Here is a 22,282-nt window from a genome sequence, read left to right as displayed (position 1 = left end):
GGGTTATTTTGCAGATAATTGGAATATAATGATCACACAAATAACTTTTCAGTACATATTTCACTATATGTAACTAACAAATTTTGTAAAATCCATATCCAATAAAAGAAAACCTCTAAACAAGGAAAGCATTAATTATCCTCATTTGCAACAGAAAAACAATTATTTATCTTCCTTTTTGAAATTATGAAAAATCTCAGGCAAAAATCTGAAGTTCTTGAAAAATTGTCTTTTCAGAAATTGTTGATACTGTTTTCTTCTATTGGTCTGGACTAAACAGCCCAGAAAAAATACCTGTTCCCATACATTTCTTTAAGGTATTTAGCTTTCATATGTATTACAAATGAAATCTCTGTTTCATGCAACATGAAAGCATATTCTCTGAAATTCTTCCTAAGTGCAAAGCACAGTCTGGCTCTTTAAATCTCCAGAGCTACCAAGAACTAGTGTGAACAAAAAAAAAAAAAAAAGAATATACAGACTTATGCGCAAGGTAAAATAAGACACCCTCCCAATTCTGACAGATTAATTATAGAAGTTTATACTGATTTATAAATTGTGCACCCTCACTTCAAGTTAACACATCCCACAGAAATTGCACTTGTATGAATGAGATCCAGTGGATCTAAAGTTACCGTCATAAAAGTGTAACAACTTATGTGGAGTGAAAATTTAAAAAAGAAATAATTAAGCTACAGTGGTAATATAAGTTGTGAAATAACTGCAGATGTGATTTTTTTTAATTTCTACATGGAATTTCATACAGAAAAGAGATCTGTTTACTGTTTTATTGTTTGAGACAAAATATTTCAGTTACATCTAGAAAATGATGACAACTACAGCTGTGGAAGAAAAAAGTTTTACTGAAAATAAATAGTATGTCTCACTTTTTCATTTTTTTCTGATATATCCCCTTACATTTTGCATGGTACGCTTCCTTCTTTTTATACCTCTGCATGTTTTAGTTAGTATTTAATCTTTTTAAATACATATAATTTTTCTCCATGGTTACAAACCAGGTTTGCTGATTCTCTGTCCTGGTTGAGATTCCAATTTCTATTCAGCCAGTTCATGACCTATTATAATGAAAACCCTGAACAGCAGAATTTTCACATTTTTATCAGCTACTCTTCATTTAGTTTCAGCTACTTTTTAAAAAGCTCTGATATTTAGTAATTAAAAACTGCAACAGGAAAGCTAAGTTTGAATTTGAAATGTAGCTGTGTCTGACCCAGTAATACATTCCTAGTATTTTGCCTATTTTAAATTGGTAATTTGCCATCATTTGCCAACAACACCAAGCTGTGTGGTGCAGTCAGCAAGCCGGAGAGAAGTGATGTCATCCAGATAGACTTGAGAGGTGGGCCCATGCAGACCTCACAAAGTTCACAAAGGCAAAGTTCAACAAGGTCCAGCTCCTAGACTGGGGCAATCTCAAGCCAAAATATAGGCTGAGTGAATAATGTACCTGAGCCCTGAGGAGAAGACTTGGGGGTGTTCGTTGAAGAGAAGGTCAGTGCGATCCATCCATGTGTACTTGCAGCCCAGAAATTCAAACAATCCTGGGCTACATCCAAAGGAGCATGGCCAACAGCTCAAAGGAGGGGACTCTGCCCTTCTATTCTGCTGGTGAGACCCCACCTGGAATGCTGCATCCAGCTCTTGGGTATCCAACAAAGAAGGACATGGACCTGCTGGAGCAAGTCCAGGGGAGAATCATGGATATGAACATTGGGCTCCCCACAGAAGACTCTGGGGAAACCTGAGAGCAACCTGTCCTAAACCTACTGCCTAAAATGATCCTACTAGAAAGCCAGACTTCTGACAAGGGTTAGCATGTGCTGGGGTTTGGGATTTTTCCATTTCTTTCTGTTTCTTAGGGAATTTTCTCCCTTTTTGTTGCTAAGAAACAATAAAGACCGGTACTTCAGAGAGACAAAAGAAGTAACCACAAAGAAGGGGGAGGAGTGCAGCTGGCTTTACCATCCTAGCAGAGGGACATTCTCCTGGGAAGGGCAGAGATACCAGGAGAAGGGGCTGGGCACAGCTCCTAGCCCTCTTTCACTATCAGCTTTGGACAAGGATGGTAGAGTTGTTGCTTACTGGGCCGGAATTTGCTGCCACCACCAGAGCCCAGCTCTGTCCTGCTTCTTCTGCCATGGAGGAGCCTTTGCTCATGAGAGCAGCCACTGAACCGGGACCTTATTAACACCCTAACTCACTAAAAAAGGGACTTTCAGCATTTACTGGGGTGCCTCAGGGGGGAACCCTGAGATCTCAAGTCTTTCCCCTTCCAGAGATCCTCTCCCTGCTCTGTTCAGGAGTTGGACTGCCACTACCCTGTCCCGCCATGCCTCTGCTACTGATCCCAAGGTTTTTTCTGGGACCAGCTCCTGCTACAGCTGCAGAGGCTCTGATACATCTTGTCTATCACTCCAGGATTTTCCACGTCCCTGCCGTTTCAGCTTGACACTTCTGAGGCTCCTTTTGCTATCCAGAGGGGGCACCAGGATCAGCTGCCCCGGGGGTTTGTAAAGGAAGCCCCTTCTCCATCCATTTCTGCCGGCTGCGCCCACCATTATCGTGCAGAGAGAGACGGCCCAAACTGGCGCCACAGCACCCCCTGCAGCCGCGGGGGAATCACTGCACTGCCCTGCTGGGAGCCACTAGCGCCCCTGCTGGCCGTGCCTGGCACTGCACTGAACGGGAAAGTGCCTGTGGCCGAGAGAGGGGCTACAGCTGGGACTCTGGTTCTGTCACTTGTTCCTGTTGTTGTCATCATTTGTTTGCTTTGTTATACATACTAGTAGAGAACTGTTATTCCTTTTCCCATATCTTTGCCTGAAAGCTTCTTAACTTCAAAGTTATAATAATTCAGAAGGAAGGGGGTCATATTCTCCATTCCAAAGGAGGTTCCTTCCTTCCTTCCTAGGCAGACACCCGTCTTTCAAATGAGAACAGCATGATAGGACAAGAGAAGAATGTGTCACTGTCACATTTTCTGAAAAATCCTTTCACCCAGGATTTTTCTCCTGGGAAGCTCAGAAGCCTCAGAAAAGGCAAACAATTATTCTCTCATTTGATTCTCCTGTGTTTTGCTTGTCTGGAATGTGTCTGGAGATTGTTTACCACAGGTGATTATTTCATTGGATTTCTGGTATGTTTTGACTCAATGTCCAATCAGTGCCAAGCTGTCAGGACTCTGGAGAGAGTAATGAGTTTTCATTATTATCTTGTTAGCCTTCTGTAAGTATCCTTTCTGTATTCTTTAGTATAGTATTCTTTAATATAATATCATAAAATAATAGATTAGCCTTCTGAGAACATGGAGTGAGAGTCATCATTCCGTCCTTTGTCTGGGGGCAACGCAAACACAATAAGAATGGACTTCAAGTGGAAGACAGATTTAGATTACTTATTAGGAAAAAAATCTTCACTATGAGGGTGGTGAGAGCTTGCTCAGAGAAGCTGTGAATGCCCTGTTCCTGGAAGTGTTCAAGGCAAGGCTTCCACAACATTTTATGATTCTATGATATGAAAATAAAATCCATTACTGAATGCTGGAAGTTTCAAGCTTTTAATAAATCAATTGTTGCAAAAAGGCATTATACATGTTACATTGAAGAAAGAAGAAACCAGAAGTATAACATTAGCTTTCAGAAGTCTCCTAAAAATACTTTCTCTGTCCCACCCCAAGATTAAGTTAAATCTTCCTGTTAGAAAACATAATATTCCTAGTTGTTATTTAGTAACACAGTGTACCATAGCCATTTTACCATGTGGTTTTCCTGTACTTTGTCCTCCTTAGATCTCCTTCTGCCTTAATTAATTTTATATTCAGCATCTTCAAAGGAAGAAGAGCTTTAATGTGACCTTTTTTTTCCCTGACAAAATTCAGACATTATTATACTAATTAGTACATTATCTGAAAAGAAAGTACTGGATACCAATTCTGTAATTCCATCCAGGTTATCTTACTTACATTTCACTTCTTGAAGTACCACAGAGAGGCATCAGGTCCTGGCATCAAACAACCCACTGCAGGGACCCCTGGAGATATCTAGTGCAGCCCTCTGCTCAAAGCAGGGTCTGCTGTAAGAAGTAGACCCACAACCACTACCTCCTGACTCCAGATATTTAACTCACGTCACCTATCCAGATCATAATGTACCTGTATCCTTGCTATAAGAATACTATAGAAGACAGTTTCAAAAGCCATACTAAAGTACAGGTAAACAAAATCTGCTACTCTCTCCTTGTACACAAATTCTATCATTTTATTACAAAAGGCAACCAGGTTGCTCAGGCATGATCTACCCTTGCAAAGTCCACACTGACTGTTCATAATCACCTTCTCCTTCATGCACTCATGAAATCTCTGTCACATTCTAAAAGGATCCAACTCCACAATATTGTGAGAACCCAAGCTGAGGCTGCCAATCTGTATTTCCTCATATCTAACCTAAGGTCTGTTATTAAGATTGGTGCAAGGTATGCCTTCCTCTGTTTATCCAGAATCACCCCTAAAGCCTATGATCTTTAAGAGATGATAGAAAGTTGTTGTCTTATATATCAAGAGTTCTGTTATCATTAAAGTGCAAGGATTCCATATTGCCAGAGTTTTGTACCGCCTCAATGTTTCTTGTAGGCAGCTCCTCTAAGCACTGACTCTTCCTGGTCCTTGCAGTAGCCATCTGACTCCAGTTCCCACCAATCCACTCTTTTATAACACTGTACTTATTTGCTACAGGTGTGGCCTGTTAACATCAGTCCTGCTCCTAATCTTTAGTAATTGGCTCAGCTGCAACTCTTTAGGGGGTAAGATTACATTCTATACCACCTTCATTTACCCATACTGTATCCCCCTACAGAAAGTGGCCTTACAAGGACATCACTCAGTTGTCTCAGCACTCCTGGATGCAGCTATATCAGGTCCCATGGAGTTCTTGCAAGGCAACTGTATTTTGATCCTTACCCACTGCTGGCAGTTCTTCTTTTCAGACTGCCCTAAAAATCAGAGGCCTGGGACACCTGATAGCTGAAGACTGAGAAAAAGAAGGGACCAAGCAGAACCATAGAATCATTTAGGCTCAAAAAGGCCTTTAAGATCAAGTCCAATCATAAACCTAACACTTGCCAAGTCCACCACTAAACCATGTCCATAAGTGCCACGTGTGCATGTGATTTAAGTAACTTCAGGGATGGTGACTTCTCCAGGCAGCCTGTTCCAGTGCTTGACAACCCTTTCAGTGAAGAGCATTTTCCCACCAGCCAGTGTAAACTTCCCCATGTAGAACCTGAGGCCATTTCCTCTCACACTAATTTGAGGCCTATTTTTCTCATTCCAAAGTATCTCATCTTTGTGTCAGCTTTCACCTGCCCTATTCAGCAACAGTTCCACACATCCCTTGTTCAGCCCTTAAATACTGACAGAGAGATGGAAGCTCTTCATGTTGCCCTCAGTGTCCCTTGCAAGTCTTAACTCCATCTGAGCTTTGATTGACCTGATGCCATTCCCACACAGCCATGCAATATTTATAAATTCCTCCTTTGCAGTCCACCTCTGCTGCATTTTTGCATCAAAGCATAGCCATGAGATTAACAAAGTTTCTATCCTGCCAATTCTATCTGACATCTTGATTACTGGGACAGATACTCTTGCTCCTAGAGGAGGTCTCTTCATGAGGTTTCTAGTCTGTCACTCCACTCTGGCTGGAGAGATGGTTGGACCTAATTACCTACAAATTTCATCATGAAATAAAGCAATCTCACACAGATAGGTTAAATCACAACAAGACATGTAATTATCTGTGTTTATTAGTATGAAGTTACACTAAAATCTTACATCCCTGTGGTGGTTTGACAGGTAATGTGTTTTTTGGGATGCTGTGTTTTGGGCCAATGGATATTCAGACTTTAACATTGGCATTTAACCTGGCCATTTAGGACATGGACACGCCTCTGAGAACAGAGGGTTAAAAGCAGAGCTCTCCCCTGGGAGGGCCTTTTTGAGTTTCAGGCGGGAAAGAGTTCGGGTCTCTCCCCCGGCCCAGCTGCTGGCTGGGCAGGGGGAGGGGAAAAGCCATGTGGCCGGGAGAGGTAGGCCTGAGCCTGGGGGTGGAAGGGTGGAAGAGAGAGAGAGAGAGACACCGGGAGCCATCGGGCAGCCCTCCCCCACCCCACCTTGAGAGACACAGAGAGAGAGAGAGAGAGCCGCTGCCTGGGACTGTAACCTTGACACTTGATAAACATGGGCCTGTGCTGGCAGCACGGCTGGGACGGAGAAGAAGGGGGGGGTGCAGCCGGCTGCTTGTAGGAGCTTTTAACCCCTTTTTGGAGAATGAGAACTTTACAGATCATTGACCTCTCCTAGAAGATAGAGTGGAAGATGAGGAAGGAAATGTGCAAGTGTGAGAGAGGTCTGGGCGAGTGAGAAGTAGTGGAAGAATAGAGAAGAATCCTAGTGGGAAGAGACGATGGAGTGGCTTTTGCTGGACTCTTTTTGTACAGCCATGGGCAGACCCATGTTCCTTGTGATACAGAGACTGCATTCTAGGGGGAGGCAATGGCCACAGAACCAAGAGGGTTCCGTGTTGGTGCCCCTCGGCCCCAGGGGGTGAAAAAATATGGGGGGGACAGGTGTCCCAAAGGAGAGACTGCCTTTTTTGGATCGGGACAGAGCATCCTTAAAAGACAACCCTAGAAGCAGCTCTGGTCCGTGTTCAGTGGTGAGAGCACTGGACATGAAAAGGAAGAGGTCACGACGGCAGATGTACTCCGGGCGGTGCCACGAGTGACACAGAAACACACGAGGCTTCGACTGTGTTTCCAGGGGAAGCCCATGGTACAAGAAGGACTCCTCTCCTCTTGATGAACTGAGGATTGATTATCTAAAAGGTGGTGCTGGACCGAGAGTTGGTGATTTGAGGAATAGATGTATTGTGTTGGAAATTTGGTGGGGGGAGGAGGAAAGGCATTTGTGAGGTTTTCATTTTCCCTGTGTGTGTGTTCCTTTTTATTTGTAGTTGTAGAGTAGTTAATAAAGTTCTGTTTTCTTTTCTTTCCTAAGTAGGAGCCTGCTTTGCTTATTCCTGGTCACATCTCACAGCAGCTACCAGGGAGAGGGTATCTTCATGGGGGCACTGGCATTGTGCCAGTGTCAAACCATGACAATCCCTTAGATCCAGAAGTTGCCTTGATCAAGAAGATAAATGTTATGGCCAAATCTTGACTTAACATACACCAAAACAATGTCTGCAACTGAGGCTTCCTTTATTCTCTGTCATCAAAGAACTCTGATAGTCAAAATACTCTGGATAAGGATAGAGACAATTAAGAACATTTCATAATCCTCAAAACTGTAGTCTTTGCCAGATTTTCTCCTTAAAGTAATAGATACTAAGTGGTAAAAGACACACTTCAGAAAAATGGCCTTCATCTGCTTGTGCTTCTTCATCTCTTCTTTTTAGAAATAATTTTTAGAATTACAATTGGAATGCATAAAGAACACCTTCACCATGAAACTGCAAAGGAACAGACGGCTTAAATAACTTTGTTTATCTTTAAGGATGGAGATCCCATGAAATCTAAACCTGAACCTTGGATCTGGGAATTGTGATATCTAACACATCACCCAGATATTTTGGAAATCTTACTTTCAAGAAGCAGAGGCTACCAGCTCTAACTGACAGTTTTTAGGTCCAGCCCAGAAAACCAGAACAACCTAAAGTACAGAGACACATACATGTGGTTGTAAGTAAATTAATATTATGGCATATCAACCCTGAAAGGTTCCTGATTCCTGAATCACAAATTTCCACCTTACTTTAGTGCAGAAAGATAAAATAGCAATTAAGGTAAAATTATTCTTCCATAGAAACACAAAATAAATGCAATAGCAATTAATAATTCTATTCTTAAATATGCCAAGCAAACAACTGGCAGAAGATCTGTCGACCTGGTTGTTGTGTATAGCTCTAAATACTCTTTGTAGAACAAGCTACACAGAAATCACACGAGTAGCTCTAACTCAAACATTTAAACTGGTTATCACTGTTTGGTTTGAAAGACAGGTGTCTGCTAAGGAATGCAAGAGCCTCCCTTGGAATGAAAAATGTAGCCACTGCCCCCTGAATCATTATAATTTTGAAATTAAGGGGCTCTCAGACAAAGATGTTATAATAGAAATAACAGTTCTTTACTAGTACGTATATTAAAGCAGACAAAACCAACAACTACAGCATTTGCAACAAACAGAACCCAGAGCCCAGTCCCAGCCCTCTCTCAGCCTCAGGCACTTTCCCCTCTGGTGCAGTTCTGGGCACGGCCGGCAGGGGCGCTGCTGGCTCCCGGTGGGCGGGGCAGGTGTGGTGAGTCCCCCGCGGCTGCAGGGGGCGCTGTGGTGCGGGCTCAGGGAGCGCGTGGCAATGGCGGCTTGGCCAAAACGGGAAAGGACGGAAGAGGCTTTGCCTCACAAACCCCTGGGGTGGCCGATCCCGGTGCCCTCGCAGGAACCTCAGAAGCAGCAAGCCAGGACGGCAGGACTTATTGGCAGGCAGGGGGTGTGGGGCTACAGTGCAGTGAAAGCTCAGAGCAGTGCCAAAAAAACAGTGGGGGCAGGGCAGTGGCAGCCTGGCTCCCAGCAGGGCAGGGAGAGGCAAGCTCAGGATCCCGGCACCTGAGCAGATGGTGATAGTCCTGTTTTAGTCAGGTGGGTGTTCATAAGGTCCCAGTTCAGTGGCTGCTCTCATGAGCAGAGGCTCACCCCACGGCAGAAGAAGCAGCTCTGGGCTGGGCTCTGGCAGCAGCAGCCAATTCCCTTCCCCAGGCAGCAGCTCCAACCATCCTCCTCTGAAGCTGAGAGAGAGCCAGCCATCAGCTGCCCCAGCCCCATCTTTTATCAGCCCAATTCTCTGGGTATCTCTGCCTCTCAGAGGGAAACTCCCAGATAAGAGCAAGAGAAGTGCAACATTTTAACAGTTATGATTGAATGCATTTTAGTGCTTGCCACTCTGCCATGGTCAATTTCATGTACTCTTACTGACTACATCTTGGTAGTGTAGGCAGTAGTAGTTCCCACCCACAGAAGGGTACCATTTAAATGGAATATTATTCTGCTTATACAGCAATTACTCGACATCCAACAAAACTCCCAGATCCCAAAGCAGGAGTACACCTTTAAGTCATAGCTTACCCTGTACCACCAGTGGAAAAGTTGGAAACTCTTAAATCTGGAAAAACTAAGGCAAGGTGTTATGTTTCAATTAACTGAACCAGTCATAAAAAGTATCTGCAGAAGTCATTAGTGAAAGCACCCTAATTTCACATAAGAACGTGTTAGTTCCACAAGATATCTGATCTGTAAATATTAAGCAAACTAATGAAAGACTGTTTAGACTGCAATGTATAACTAGTGTATCTAACTTTTTATTCTGCGCAATAATGTTCAAGATGACAATTTTCCATCATATTTAAGAAAGAAAATACTTTTCAGTATTTCTTGCATATTATATATAGAGAACACAGAATACTGCTTTGATTATTCTTTCAAGTCACATCCAATTAAATGTAAGATAATTATTTCTCAGTGAGCAGAAGCCCTCCTAATGAAACATCAACACCACAAATAAAACCAGAGATTATAGTCAGACTAGTCAGTTACAGAGAAATATTATTCTTAGACCTAAATAATGTTTCCTCATCTTTCATTTTGGAGAATGTTTTGATTACTTAATTTAAATGGAAAAGATCCCTTCTCCATAGGACAAGAGTTTTTTCAATTTACATTGATAATACTCTCTTAGCTGGCCTCTATTTGCCAAAGTTTCACATAAATACTTAAAAAATAATGATGCTCTGCAAAACAATCTACTTTTTACCCATTATAAATTCCATCCAAAAGGAATTTATTAAAGGTAATTATGTTAACCTTACACCTCAGTGCCATAAACTATGGCAATAGGTTGGTGGATTTGTTTTAATTTCTTAGTTCTGCTAAATATGCTGGGCTAAGCCCTAATTTTTTTAAGGTAGAATAGTCTGCCTTGCAAAGAAGCATTTTTATAGTTCTCCCAAAGCAGACAACACTAACACTAATTGCTTAAAATTATACATGAAGTACTCTCTGTACTTCTTTGTGGCACTTGGCAATGAATCACATATTGGACTAATAGAGGGGAAATTTTATAAATTTTAAAAGATGAAGGCTTCATTTTGTGCTATAAATTGATGAAGCAAGAGATTTTTACAAAAGAGAATTAGGTTGAGCCTGGTCAGACTAAAATGACACTGGTATTATGAGAATTAGAGAGTCAACTCAAGCAGGTTTACTACATTTAGGTATTTTTTGTTATGAAAACTTCAGCCAGTTGACAGTGAGTTAAGCTCAGCAACATTCATAGAAGTCTGTCAAACTGCTAAAAGATGTAAAGAAGAAATAGAAATAGCAGAGATGTAAGTATGGACTTTCTCTATTACATGAAAATACAAATAATCCATTATAAACAACCCAGTACTACCTGAGGTCTAGGCAATATGTATCTGCCTACTCACCCCTTTCACATCCATTCTCTTTTTATAACTGCCCTATAATGTTTCTGATTGTAGGGAAAAAAAACTCTGATCATTTTTCGTTAAGAGAATGGAGGACAAATGGAGGATCTACAAGAATACATGTTCAGCTAATGAGAAAGTCTGATTTATTTTTATTAGATCTACAGCAAAGATTTTGAAGAAAGAGCACAAACTAGTGAAGTACAGAATTGGAGGAGTAAATAAGCACAACAGCACATAAGCATGATTAGTCACAATAAACTAAAAATAGAAAAGATGATAAAAAATCCCTGTATCAAGCCAGCTTGTCAGCTGTGGTTGGTTTGGGTTTTTTCCTTACAGTTTGTAAAATATTACACATTTTTTTCCTCTTTCCTGACATTTGAAAGGAATATTCTTGATGATTTAATCACAGATGGGTCCAACTGCTACAAGACTGCCCTCAGGAAGAATTACAAATCTAATTTTTGTTTTCTTATTCAAAAGGTTTAATTACAGGTAGTAAAAGTACAAAGAACGAATCATTCCTTCAAGGTGCAATTTATATTATCTGACTCTCTGTCACAAATAACAGAGAGCTTCTTGGGATTATGCATACAAATCAGATTTAAACTATTTCAGGGTAAGTTGAACCACTAGGTTGTTGTGGTGGCATTTTAAAGATGAGAAGACACAGTCTTAAACTGCACTAGGGGAGGTTTAGGTTGGACATTAAGAAGAAATTTTTCACAGAAAGGGTGACTGGGCATTGGAATGGGCTGCCCAGGAAGGTGGTGGAGTCACCATCCCTGACAGTGTCTAAGAAAAGACTGGGTGTGGCACTCAGTGCCATGGTCTAGTTGACAAGGTCATGTTAGGTCACAGCCTTCATGATGTCAAAGGTCTTTTCCAACCTAGTTAATTCTGTGATTTTGTGATTTTGACAACTCAGACTTCATACTTTCTTCCTGGGCCATCTTCCTAAACCACCTACCATTGGGAGTATCCACCTATTTCAAAGCCAAATATGCTTAAAGCAGGCAGCATCCTTATTGGATTAAGCAAGTTTTCTGAAAAAAAATGTTGCTTTTCAAAGTCCTTTGAGAACAACATATTCTGCTACATCCCCAACTGTTGTAGTTCGTGTTTGGTTTCATCCGTTCTCCCCTCCCCAGTTGGATAAGTTGGTCTGGCTCGACCACCAGTTTATGTCAATCACTGTTTTCCCCTCCTTGTTATCCCATATTTGTCTCTGTATCCCCTCCCCAAGTCCTGTGTCAGTCACCGGCACCCCGCCTCCAGTTCTAGAACTTTCCAGGTTGGGTGTCGAGTGATTGGCTGAAAGGCTTGGGCCCCTCCCTCAGCCTGCCCCTATTGGTTCGCACCACCCGTCAGTTTTTACTGTATCAATTTCTTCGTGCTATGATTGGTTGCTTCTTGTACCCTCCCCTTCCCTTTAAAACCCGATCCCCAAAGGGGTTCGGGGCTCTTCTTCTGCTCTCTCCTCCTGCTGTCCTTCTTCCTAGCAGAGCTGCGGCTCCACTCCCCTCTTCCCCCGTCAACCACCCTGCTCTTCCGACCCTGGAATAAACCAAGTTCACCCCACCTAAGCAGAGTGGAGAGTCGTCTCTTCCTTCAACCCTGCGGTGCGGCTGCATTCATATCTTGGCTTCTCCACCCGACCCACGGTAGGCACCTGCCCCCGGCTCAGTGCTGGGGGAGTGCCTGGACGACTGAGGCTGTGGCTGGACTTGCTTATCCTCAGCCGGGCTCCTCTCAAAGACAGCCACAGCAGCACCCAACCTTGATTGTTTAAACAGAGTTGTGACAAAGCCATGTTTTTGTTAATGTCCCATTTAACAAAAACTTACAGCTGTTAAAACTTATGAATGTTCAAGTTCAAGGAAGAAACTAATTTTTTTGTAAATGGAAGGTACGATGACTAGATTTAAGTCTCAACTTCTGAAACTTTATAAGTAGAAAGTTTTGTATCAAATTTTATTTGATTGGGAGCAAAGATGTGTAACTCTAACCAGTGAATAAATTAGCCCGTATACAATTTCTGCCATCCTTCCCTTGACACTATGTAAATAACACTATGGAATGAAGTGGTAAATCAGCCTAAAACTAATTTCAGACAATGATTTAATCTAAAGTACATTTTAGTAATTTTCTAATATAAAATGAGTGTGAAGTTGTCTTAAATATATGAAAGAAATTGGATGTTTGTGTAGAATTAGATTCAGTGGGCTGAAGTATATCTATTGACTACAGGTTATCTGAAGACTGAGCAGTTTTTTGTTTAATGTTTGATGACCTTGGAGGACATACAACTTCTGTTGATCATAAGAATAAAAATACTTTTTCCACTTCTCTTACTGATAATCACAGATGTGTTATGGTAGTACCATTTACAATTTATAAGGCAAGAAAAGCATCATATAGTTAGCCCATGTATAATACAGTCTTTGTCAGAGAATAATGTCTTTTTTACTCCTCAACTTTTCAGATGTTATGAATACAGACACATACAGTTATGCACACATGTTCCACTAGAATCAAAGATTCCTTTAATGATCACAAAATCCTGTAAAACAGGCTTGGAGATTTTAGAACAGTAAAGTTACTCCTCAAAGTACACTAGGAAGTCTAATCCTTTTATGTAGTGAATTTTTTTCCCTTATTATTCAAAAAAGAGCATTCTGTTTAGCACACCCAGCATATGAACCATACGATGCACCAGATGCCTTAGTAAATAATTCATCTCTTAATGAAAGTACAATAAATAGTTGAATAAAACTGTGTGACGATGCAACTGATAACTACCCTTTCAAAACTAGAAAAAGAGGAGATTTCATAAAGAGCAATAGCTATATCACAAAACAATACTGTCAGACTGAACTGGAAACATATGCTTAATTATGCTTCAACTGCATTCTGGAAATGAGCACACAGCCCAGATTACTGCACATCCTTATATTGCTGCTCCATCAGGGCTCATGAAGGGTGGCAGAAGAATGTCTAAATGCTGCATTTACAATGCCTAAGACAGCAGGATAGGTTGAGAAAGAGAGGAAAAGACACATGACATAAGATTGTAATGCCTGTTTGAAGTGAGCATTTTACTGGTATAGAAGACACTAGCATTTTATTAACACAACAACAACTATGAGTAATTCCTAAAGCCTTTCTAAAATTGTGACTTGATACTGTTAAGATAGGATTTGTATGGATTTGCCTATGAATTTCCTTGCAGTATCTATGTCTGTATCTATAGCTGCAACCAGTGAAACAAATGAAAAACCTATCTCTTTGCCTGTTGATTTAACAGGCTTGCTGGAGAGGAAGATCCCAACACACTTGTGACAAACAGCTTTCAAATATGCATGTGTCCTCGTGCTATCCCATATGAGATCAATTCTTCTGACACTTTCCTCCAATAAACTTACTATTTACACATGTACCTAGAGGAAAAACACAGCTTCTATAGAGGAAACAAAATAATATTCCTTACTATCTCCCATTTAATTTAGCACTGTTTTGAATGTGTATTTTTGTTCTTCTCTATTTTTCATGTTACATATTGTAATATGATGTATCTGTGTTCATGGTAATCCTAAACATACTAGTCCTTAGTTAGACAAGTAGCAGCAGCCAATAAGTTGAATGAATGAGATTTCTCCAAAGTCTATATCTGTTACTACATGGGACAAGATAGTGTGTGATATAGTGAGAGGAAAAAAGAAATCTAATTGAGATACAAAAGAAAACTTTGAAAAACATTCTCTACATAATTTATGGGGAAGTTTTGTCAGGTATTCACAAAATGTAAAGTACTGAAAGACAATTTCCTCAATCCAAATTCACGAAGAAAACCCCAAAACCAACTAAAATCTTAACTGAAATTTCTTTCCTTCAGTTTTTCCACTGATAAAAGTAGAACGAGAATGCTTTCCCATTTCACGGAGTGCTTTGAAACTTACCATGTTACTATTTACATTTTCTCTGGTGTACAGAGAGATATTAACATCAGTGAGCAAGAACCAGTGTTGTATCACTGTAGAAATGCTGTCCACCAGCATGCACAGTGTAGCCAACACACTGGTTTTTTACTGGCTCTGTGAGAACAGATCACCACAAAACAGAGGCTGAGCCACTCTGAGCCCCATTTCAACTCATTCCATTGTAGTCAGTCCTCCTGCAAAACTTGGGCATAAACAAGAATTCCCAACAAAAGGTAAAACAAACAAACTATTGTTTTGTGGTACAGAAAAAATCATCAAGAGTTGATGATACAGATTTGACACGAAAAGGTTTTGATTCTAGCCCTGGGTAAGACTGCTTCTGTAGTCGTCAAAAAATCAATTAAGCCTGTCTGCTGCACCTCACTGTAACTACTGCTTTCAATCAAGAAAGTGCTATGGAATTCAGCCACTCAGACTCTGGGAAGTCACTGTGCTTACAGTGAGGATGTTAAGCACCCATGAAAAAAAGCTACTCCAGATACACTCTGCACAGCAAATGACATTACACAGAATTTGCCTCTTTAGGGAAAAGGTTTCTCCTTAGCTGTTAATCATCTGGCGAATTAAAATTCTCAGATAAGCTCTGCAAAGGTAAAAATCACAAAACAACAGGCATGAAATAGTCATTCAAGTTTTCATGGTGGAGGGAAGCATTATAAGGGTAATGATTTTAGAGTATCATACAGCACGAGCATGTACAATGCCTCTTTAAACACAGTACAAAAACCCCTGATGTTTTGCATTGATTTTTCTGCCCGCAATTTCTCTAAATATGAGAAGTGCATTTTGTCCCTACAACAATCTGAACTTCACAAGGAGATGATAAATGAGATAATATTGATTAGATGGTGCTAAAAGGTTCCAGCTCTTCAAGGTTGTATCCTTTAGAGAGTTTGTAAATCTCATTATAGAAATCTGCCTGTTGATACACATAAATAAAGAGTGGCAGAAGGGTTCCAGTATGACAGCTCTCACTGGAGTCACGCTGTTCTTCAGACAGAAAGTTCAGACAAGCAGGTACTGAAGAGCTCAATAGAGTAGAATCAGCTTCCCTTTTTCAAAGAAAACAGACCAATAAAATTTAGATCAGAACTGCTGTAAGAGTATTACTGACTAAGAGTGTCTGTAGTGAAACACAATCATGGGCCTCAGTTGGCTTTAACTGTCAGCTTCATCTGTAATGTGAAGGATGAGTAAGTCCACTAAATTGTTTCAACTAGTTTAACATGCAGTTCTTATAGTAAATGAATCTTAACTTCAAGAGAAAGTCAGCAAGAGCATTTTCTTCCTTTTGGTGGTGAAAAAAACCAAAAAAATGTCAAGGAGCACACCAAAAAGAAAGTGCGATAATCTGCTAAATTCCCCTGGAGTTCTGTATTCACTCTCAACTAAAGGAGGACAAGAAGAGGCATTTAAACTAGTCATCTGCTTTTTAAAAGCTTCATATTTCTCCCTGAGATGTGGCAGGAGAGAGGGGGCAGGTAGGTATGTGTGAGGTGTGGGGAAGAGTATATACTGAAAAGAAGCAGGGGTCCTTCTGTCCTGATGGGCAGGAGTCAGCAGTGCATGATGCCAGCCACAAATGCTGACAGTATTAGCCACAGCAATGCAACAAACAGGGAGCAATCCATGTAATCATTTCCCTTTACTTGGCACTCATTACATTGCACCCAGGTTTGGGCCCTGCAACACAAGAAACACTCTGACAAATGAGAGCAAGTCCCATTCAAAGCCTACTGAAATAGGCCAGGGGCTGAGGCACTTCCCTGTGAGAAGTGGCTGAGTAAGCCCAGCCTGCTTGAACCTAAGGAAGTAGGGGCTTCGAGGGAGGAGCTAACAGCACACCCCTAGCTCACCAGGAAAACAACCCAGCAGGGAGCAGCTTGCACAGAGAGGTTGAGCAGTCTCCATCCTTGGAGGTTTTGAAGATGCACTGGGAAAAGACCTGAGCAACTCAATCTGAATTCCACACAGTCACTGCCTTTAGGGGAAGGTTACACCTGTGGACCTCCCAAGGTCCTTTTCAATCTAAATGAATCTGATTTGTGTTTGCTGTCTCCATTATTGTGATGCCACTGACAAGCAATAAGAGGTGTCAGTTTTGTAGGAACATGGTCATGCTCTGTTCCTTTCTGCTGACCTCTACTACCATTTCTATTCTAAGCAGTCTCTGAACTCCCAAGTGAAAGTGATTCTATTTATATTCATCTCATAAAACGTTTAAAACATCAGAAAAAAAAACCCAACCTGCCTACAATATGAAACACAGATCTGAGATGTAAAAGGAATACCAATGTTCTTCTTTTTCTGAGCAGCAGGTGGGCACAAGTCTTATTTCCATTAAGATGTTAAAGCCACAAGCTTAAATATGGGGTTTTTTTATCACTTTGATGTTTTCATGAAGATATGTACAGGTAAAACCCATATTCAGATTTGGTTTGTGAAAGCAAGGAAGCCGAGTGAAGGAAAATGAAACTTTTGATCACTCTGAAATTTAGTAACTGTTTGGTAAAGTCTTTAATAGGATCTGTAATAGGAAACTATTAATTTCACAGATTTTTTTTTGGGAAACAACATTTACACTTCCCAAATAAGTGGGAAGACAAAAAAATTTACCCTAGAAAGTAATTATTAGGCTTCACACAACAGAGTACACAGACACCTCCTCCCTATCATGAAGATCATGAAGCTCCACCATCTGTTTTCTTGTGTTTGCCATCCCCAAATCAGAAGACAAATTCTGTTCACTTTGCAGCAAAAGTTTCTGAAATCAGCTTTTGACAAACAAGGAATTTTAATAGAAAATGAGTATCTGTGAGAAAAAGCTTCAATAAATAAGCATATCCTATTGATTTGTATTGTGGCATAGACAGATCTTGGAAACAATCTTGAAATTCATGTCACCTCAGTATTGATAACTTCTCACAAAAATCAGAGGAAAATTGAAGCTTCTGACAGTAACAAACAGTATGACTGAATGGATCCCAGACTTACTAAAATACTGAGTGGAATAAAATGGTGGTCATCTATTTTACAAAACTGTCAAGATTAACTGTTGCCCCTGAAAAGATAGGGGAAAGAGAAGACCACGGAGGCTTGTGGTAACATGACACCTAGTGTTCACTTTCAGGAAGCTTCAGTATTGGTGGGTGCCAAATGCTGAAGAAACATCAATGCTCCAGGACCTCTTGCCAAAAAAAAGGTAGATATTTATACTAGCATCTCTAAGCAAGTGCCTAAATACATAGACACAGTGAAAACTGAGAGGAGGAAAGGAAAATCTGCCTGTGCTGCACTTGCCCTTCCTACTGAGTACAAAATTTGGGTAACTGCAGAGAAGAGTGCTATCCAAAGAAGTTTTATGTTGCTGGCTTTTTTTCCTTGGGTTTCTGCTGCAAAAAGAAACAGTCTACCTATTGATCTTTTTCTGGTTGTATAAGGAAGCTAATAGAAAACTGGATCTACTACATATAGTATGCCCAAGTTTAAGAGAATAGTCCCCATTAAAAAAAAAAAAAAAAAAAAAAAAAAAAACAAAAAAGGTCTATTTCTACACAGCAATGAACTGTACATTTATTTCTTCTTTCAAAATCGTGGAGTATCAACAGTACAAGTGCCTCTTAAATTATCATTCTCTTCCAAGTTTCTACTAACACAATGAAAACCACAGTAACTAATGCATACTAGATCAATGGGACTATAAAATCCATGTAAGAACATGGCACAAGCGCTCTAACATAGTAACAATTACTAAGAGATATGACCCCTTGAGTATTTCCAAGGGCAAAGGGTGGAAAGGATTATATGAGAAATTAGAAAAAAAAGTTCACTACAGAGAGAGGAAACACATACTGAGTTTTGAAATCAGATGAATAAGAATCCATGTCTGATGCTGAATAAAACAGGTGTTTCATTACACTGAGATTGGCAAAACATTAAAGACAAGGTCTGACTGAAACTTCAGCTCTACAAAACTGAACATAAATAACTGTACTTCAAGAAGTTTATAGATATATTGATATAGATACATATAGATACATGCATGCAAAACAAATTAGTATTGTATTCCAAATTTAGAATTGTCTTTAATTTAAAAGTATGCTGAGTTATTTTCCAGGGGGTAGTATTTAACTGCTATCCTTCTGAAAAGGGAAAAAAACCCACAGACAACCCATCTATCATTTAGTATTAATATTGTCTAGCTACCAGAATCCCAAACAATTAATTTGACTCAGCAAGCAATATTTAGTAAACTCTAACTACTGTTATTATATCTTATTTCTGAGAAAAATGTGCACACAGTCAATACACAGGCATTAAAATAAACATTTTTCTTTTAACAAGGTAAACAGGTCTAGATTCCAATACTACTAAATAACTTAAGAAGATGCAAGTCAAGCACTTGTCACAATGTGAATTATAAATCAAGTTCTTATTTTTCAATACATTTTGAGCATAATTTTCTTCAGAAGTTTAGTATGTGGCATATCTGAGGAGCCAAGCAATTATGAACTCACCTAAATAAATATCTGCCATAAGATGTCCCTATTGAACTTGAGTGTAAATGGCTTTTTTACTATTCATTAATTCCTTCTTTCAATCCCATACCTATATCAGAAATAGCCAGGAAAGTGAGGTTAAATTTGACTGTTTTTTTGGTTGACAGCTTGCCAAAGCCTTAGATTCATAGCACTGTTTCTCATTTAGGGTCAAGGTAAATTGTGTAGTCAAAAGCCTTTGGTTCCTATTGCTCTTGTCCAAGAGGTCAGCTCACCATTCATGAAGTGCCTAGTTTGGTCCCAGGCAGAAATCCCATGAGTAACAGCAGAAATGGCATGTCCTATTGGTCTTAAACATACACATTTGACACAACTACAAGAATACCAGTCATAAATTTCACCTAATGATAGTGATTATCCCTCACCTTTAACACTGAAATATCCTGAACTGCCATACAACCTACTCAGCTGTTAACATTTTAGATAATTGCTGCACAGATTATTTTTGCAGTTCCTGAACAGGTCTTACAAATTAAGAACTGTGAAACAACTTTAAAAGACAGAGGATTCCACAGTAGGCTTAATTCCATTATTTCTTTTTCAATTATAGAAATTCTAAAAGCTTAAAGGTTAAAATTAGGCATCTCCTCACACACAGTCAAAAAACAGACACAAATACAGGCTGCGAAAGCTTCTCAGACAAGACAGCAGTTTGTTTCTGCAGATTTATGTGCAACTGTCATACATGCTTATGATGACAGGTATCCTCTACCCTTTTCTTCTACACTTGAATTTCCAAATATTACTTTCATTTTTATGATTACAAAAGCATGAAGTAGTGACAAATTCACTATCAGGGAGAACGTGTTTCTAAGTCAGCTTTCATGCAGCTGAGGCACCTTCTAAACAACATTCTGGATAAAACATCAGGAAGATAAACACAGTTTTTCTTTTAAAAATTGCAAGGTTGTGGTCACCGAAACAGCTCAAAGGATAGGGGCAGAAAAAAAAAAAAGTTTATTTTAGCACCGGTACATATTTTATATAAATACAATGAGTAATTTTGTAGCTGGTGATCGAAAACGATTGCAATGAAGCTTCAACAAAACAACTTTACATGCCAAGAAGAGCGGCGTGTAAAAACCACAGAGTCTGTAACGATTTTAAAAGGTCCGCAGGGCAGACCTACTACGTTTTATATAAACCAGGACAGCGGAGAACCGCCGTCAGAGGGCATCATTCATGAATGATTTGCCAAATACGCTGCCGTGAAGTAGCAAGTTATTTTCTAAGTCCCTCACGGGCTTCTCCTAAAAGTGCATGAGGTGCTCAATACATCCAAGTAGCTGACCTGTGAGGGGGTTTTTTTGTTTGTTTGTTTGTTTTTTTTTTAAATTTATTTTAATTTATCGCAGGCTTGCGGCTGGGTTTCAAACTGAGTGATTCAGCGCGGTTCCCGGGAAACTCGACCCTCACGCTGCAGCCTGTCACGGCGCGCTGAACATCGCGACCAGCATCAACCGGGACAGGTCCCGCCCGGCTGCGCTCGGGCCTGGTGCCGCCCGGCTGCGGGAGGGAGGCGGGATGGGCCGTCCCGCCCGGGGAGCCGCGGCAGCCGCCGCCTCGTCCCTGCGAGAGCCCCGCCGGCAGCCCGACCCGAGCCCGAGCCCGCACCGCCCCGCTGCCGTCCCTCCCGCAGGCGCCTCCCTCCCGCCCTCCGGGCAGCGCCGCCGGCGGGACCCTGCCCACCCCCGCCCCGCCGCGGGAGCTGGCACCGGGACGGGCTGAGGGGGAGCGGTACTTGCCCAGGTGGGGACGAGGAGGCTGCCGGGCCGCTCGAGCGGTGCTGGAGGAGGCTGCTTCCCCGCCACGCTCATCTCCTCCCATGCAGCTGGCGTAGTCCTCTCAGTCGGGCGGCTCGGCGGGACGCGGCGCCTCCGGCACCGACTCCCAAGCGCCCGCCCCTCCCGGCAGCGCCGGCGTCCCGGCTCGGCGGGGCAGGCTGGCTCGGCGGGGCAGGCTGGCTCCGCGCTGCCCTCCGCGGCCGGGCGGGGCGGGGTGGCACGGGGGCGTTCGCCGAGGACTTGGAGCCGGGAGGGAAGAGGAAGGCGGCGGCGCGGCGCTGGCTATTTAACTTGGCTCTTGGCCGGGGGAAGGTGCCGCCGCTCCCCTCCCCTCCGTGGCCGCATCCCGACAGCCGAGCTCTGGGTGCTCCTGCGAGCGCTGCCGCGCTCCTCCCCGACACCGCACGGCTCCGCTCGGCCCGCCCGCGCCGCCCCGCGGGGCAAAGGCGGGCGGGGGCTCCGGCCTCCCGCTCCCCTCGGTGGGGCAGGGGCGCTGCTGCTGGGGAAGGTGGCCGACGTGGGGTGAGGGTGCTGCTGCTGCTCCTCCGAGCGCAGCCCCTCTCGCCTTGTCCGCGCCCGTAGCGAGCAGTTGCGCCTCGTGTTGGGTCACAGGCGACAACCGCACATAATCCTCGCTCTCTGATCTCTGAATCAAAACCAATAATTTGACATCCCTCGTGTATTCTTGGTACCCTTGTCATTCCATAACTCCTGGCCAGGAAAAGCCCCCCTTCCTAAAAATTGTCATGAGATTTTTCTTTCCCATGCATCTTTGGCTTTCATCCAATTTCTGACCATCAGTTTTGGGGGAGCTTCTTGCAGTCCAGTGATAGCAATGTTGAAGCTGATCTTAAGGCAAAGAATTTCATCCTGGTCCTTAACATACTACTTTATTAGGAGACTACTTTATTATTTCAACTCTTAAGGAGAGAGAAGAGAAAGCTTTTAATTTTTCCTATCAGTTGATTTAAAAATATGTGCTTCATGCACATAGCTTTCTGTTTCCTTACCTAAGTGTAATTTGAAAAGGCATGTCTGTTCACTTTTGACACCTCTACCTTTGTCATGCACAAATAGATAATCAAAGTATGACTGGACTATTGCCTAGACTTATTATAAAGTTACTTTTAGAGTTGGGGTTTTTTCCCCCTGCTAAAGCACATGAGTAAATCAGAAAAGAAACATGCATCATCTTTCTCTTGGAGGTAAATCCATACAAAATACTGTTGCTCACTGCTATACTTTACCCTAGAATGAATTCTTCTCTTCCCAGGTTTTCCTGGTCAAAAAATACCTGACATCATCCCTGTTTACCATTGGATCTTTGTACATACCAGAGCCCTGGAGAAGATGGGGAGGGGTGGACAAGAGGACAGTTAGCTAT

At 41.7% G+C, this 22,282-nt stretch overlaps 1 protein-coding gene across 1 annotated transcript in view; it reads right to left on the bottom strand.

Annotated features, from left to right (window-relative positions):
* Positions 1 to 21,307, bottom strand: part of SNTG2 (syntrophin gamma 2) — a 213,607-nt gene extending 192,300 nt beyond the window's left edge. The window contains exon 1 of the mRNA XM_077175022.1: positions 20,860 to 21,307. Coding sequence (XP_077031137.1) covers positions 20,860 to 20,931 — 72 coding nt within the window. The 5' untranslated portion in view covers positions 20,932 to 21,307. The remainder of the gene's footprint in view (positions 1 to 20,859) is intronic.
* Between the last annotated feature and the right edge of the window lie 975 nt (positions 21,308 to 22,282).

Source organism: Agelaius phoeniceus, chromosome 3, assembly GCF_051311805.1.
Source record: "Agelaius phoeniceus isolate bAgePho1 chromosome 3, bAgePho1.hap1, whole genome shotgun sequence".
Taxonomy (NCBI): Eukaryota; Metazoa; Chordata; class Aves; order Passeriformes; family Icteridae; genus Agelaius; species Agelaius phoeniceus.
This window is presented reverse-complemented; position numbering and strand designations above follow the sequence as displayed.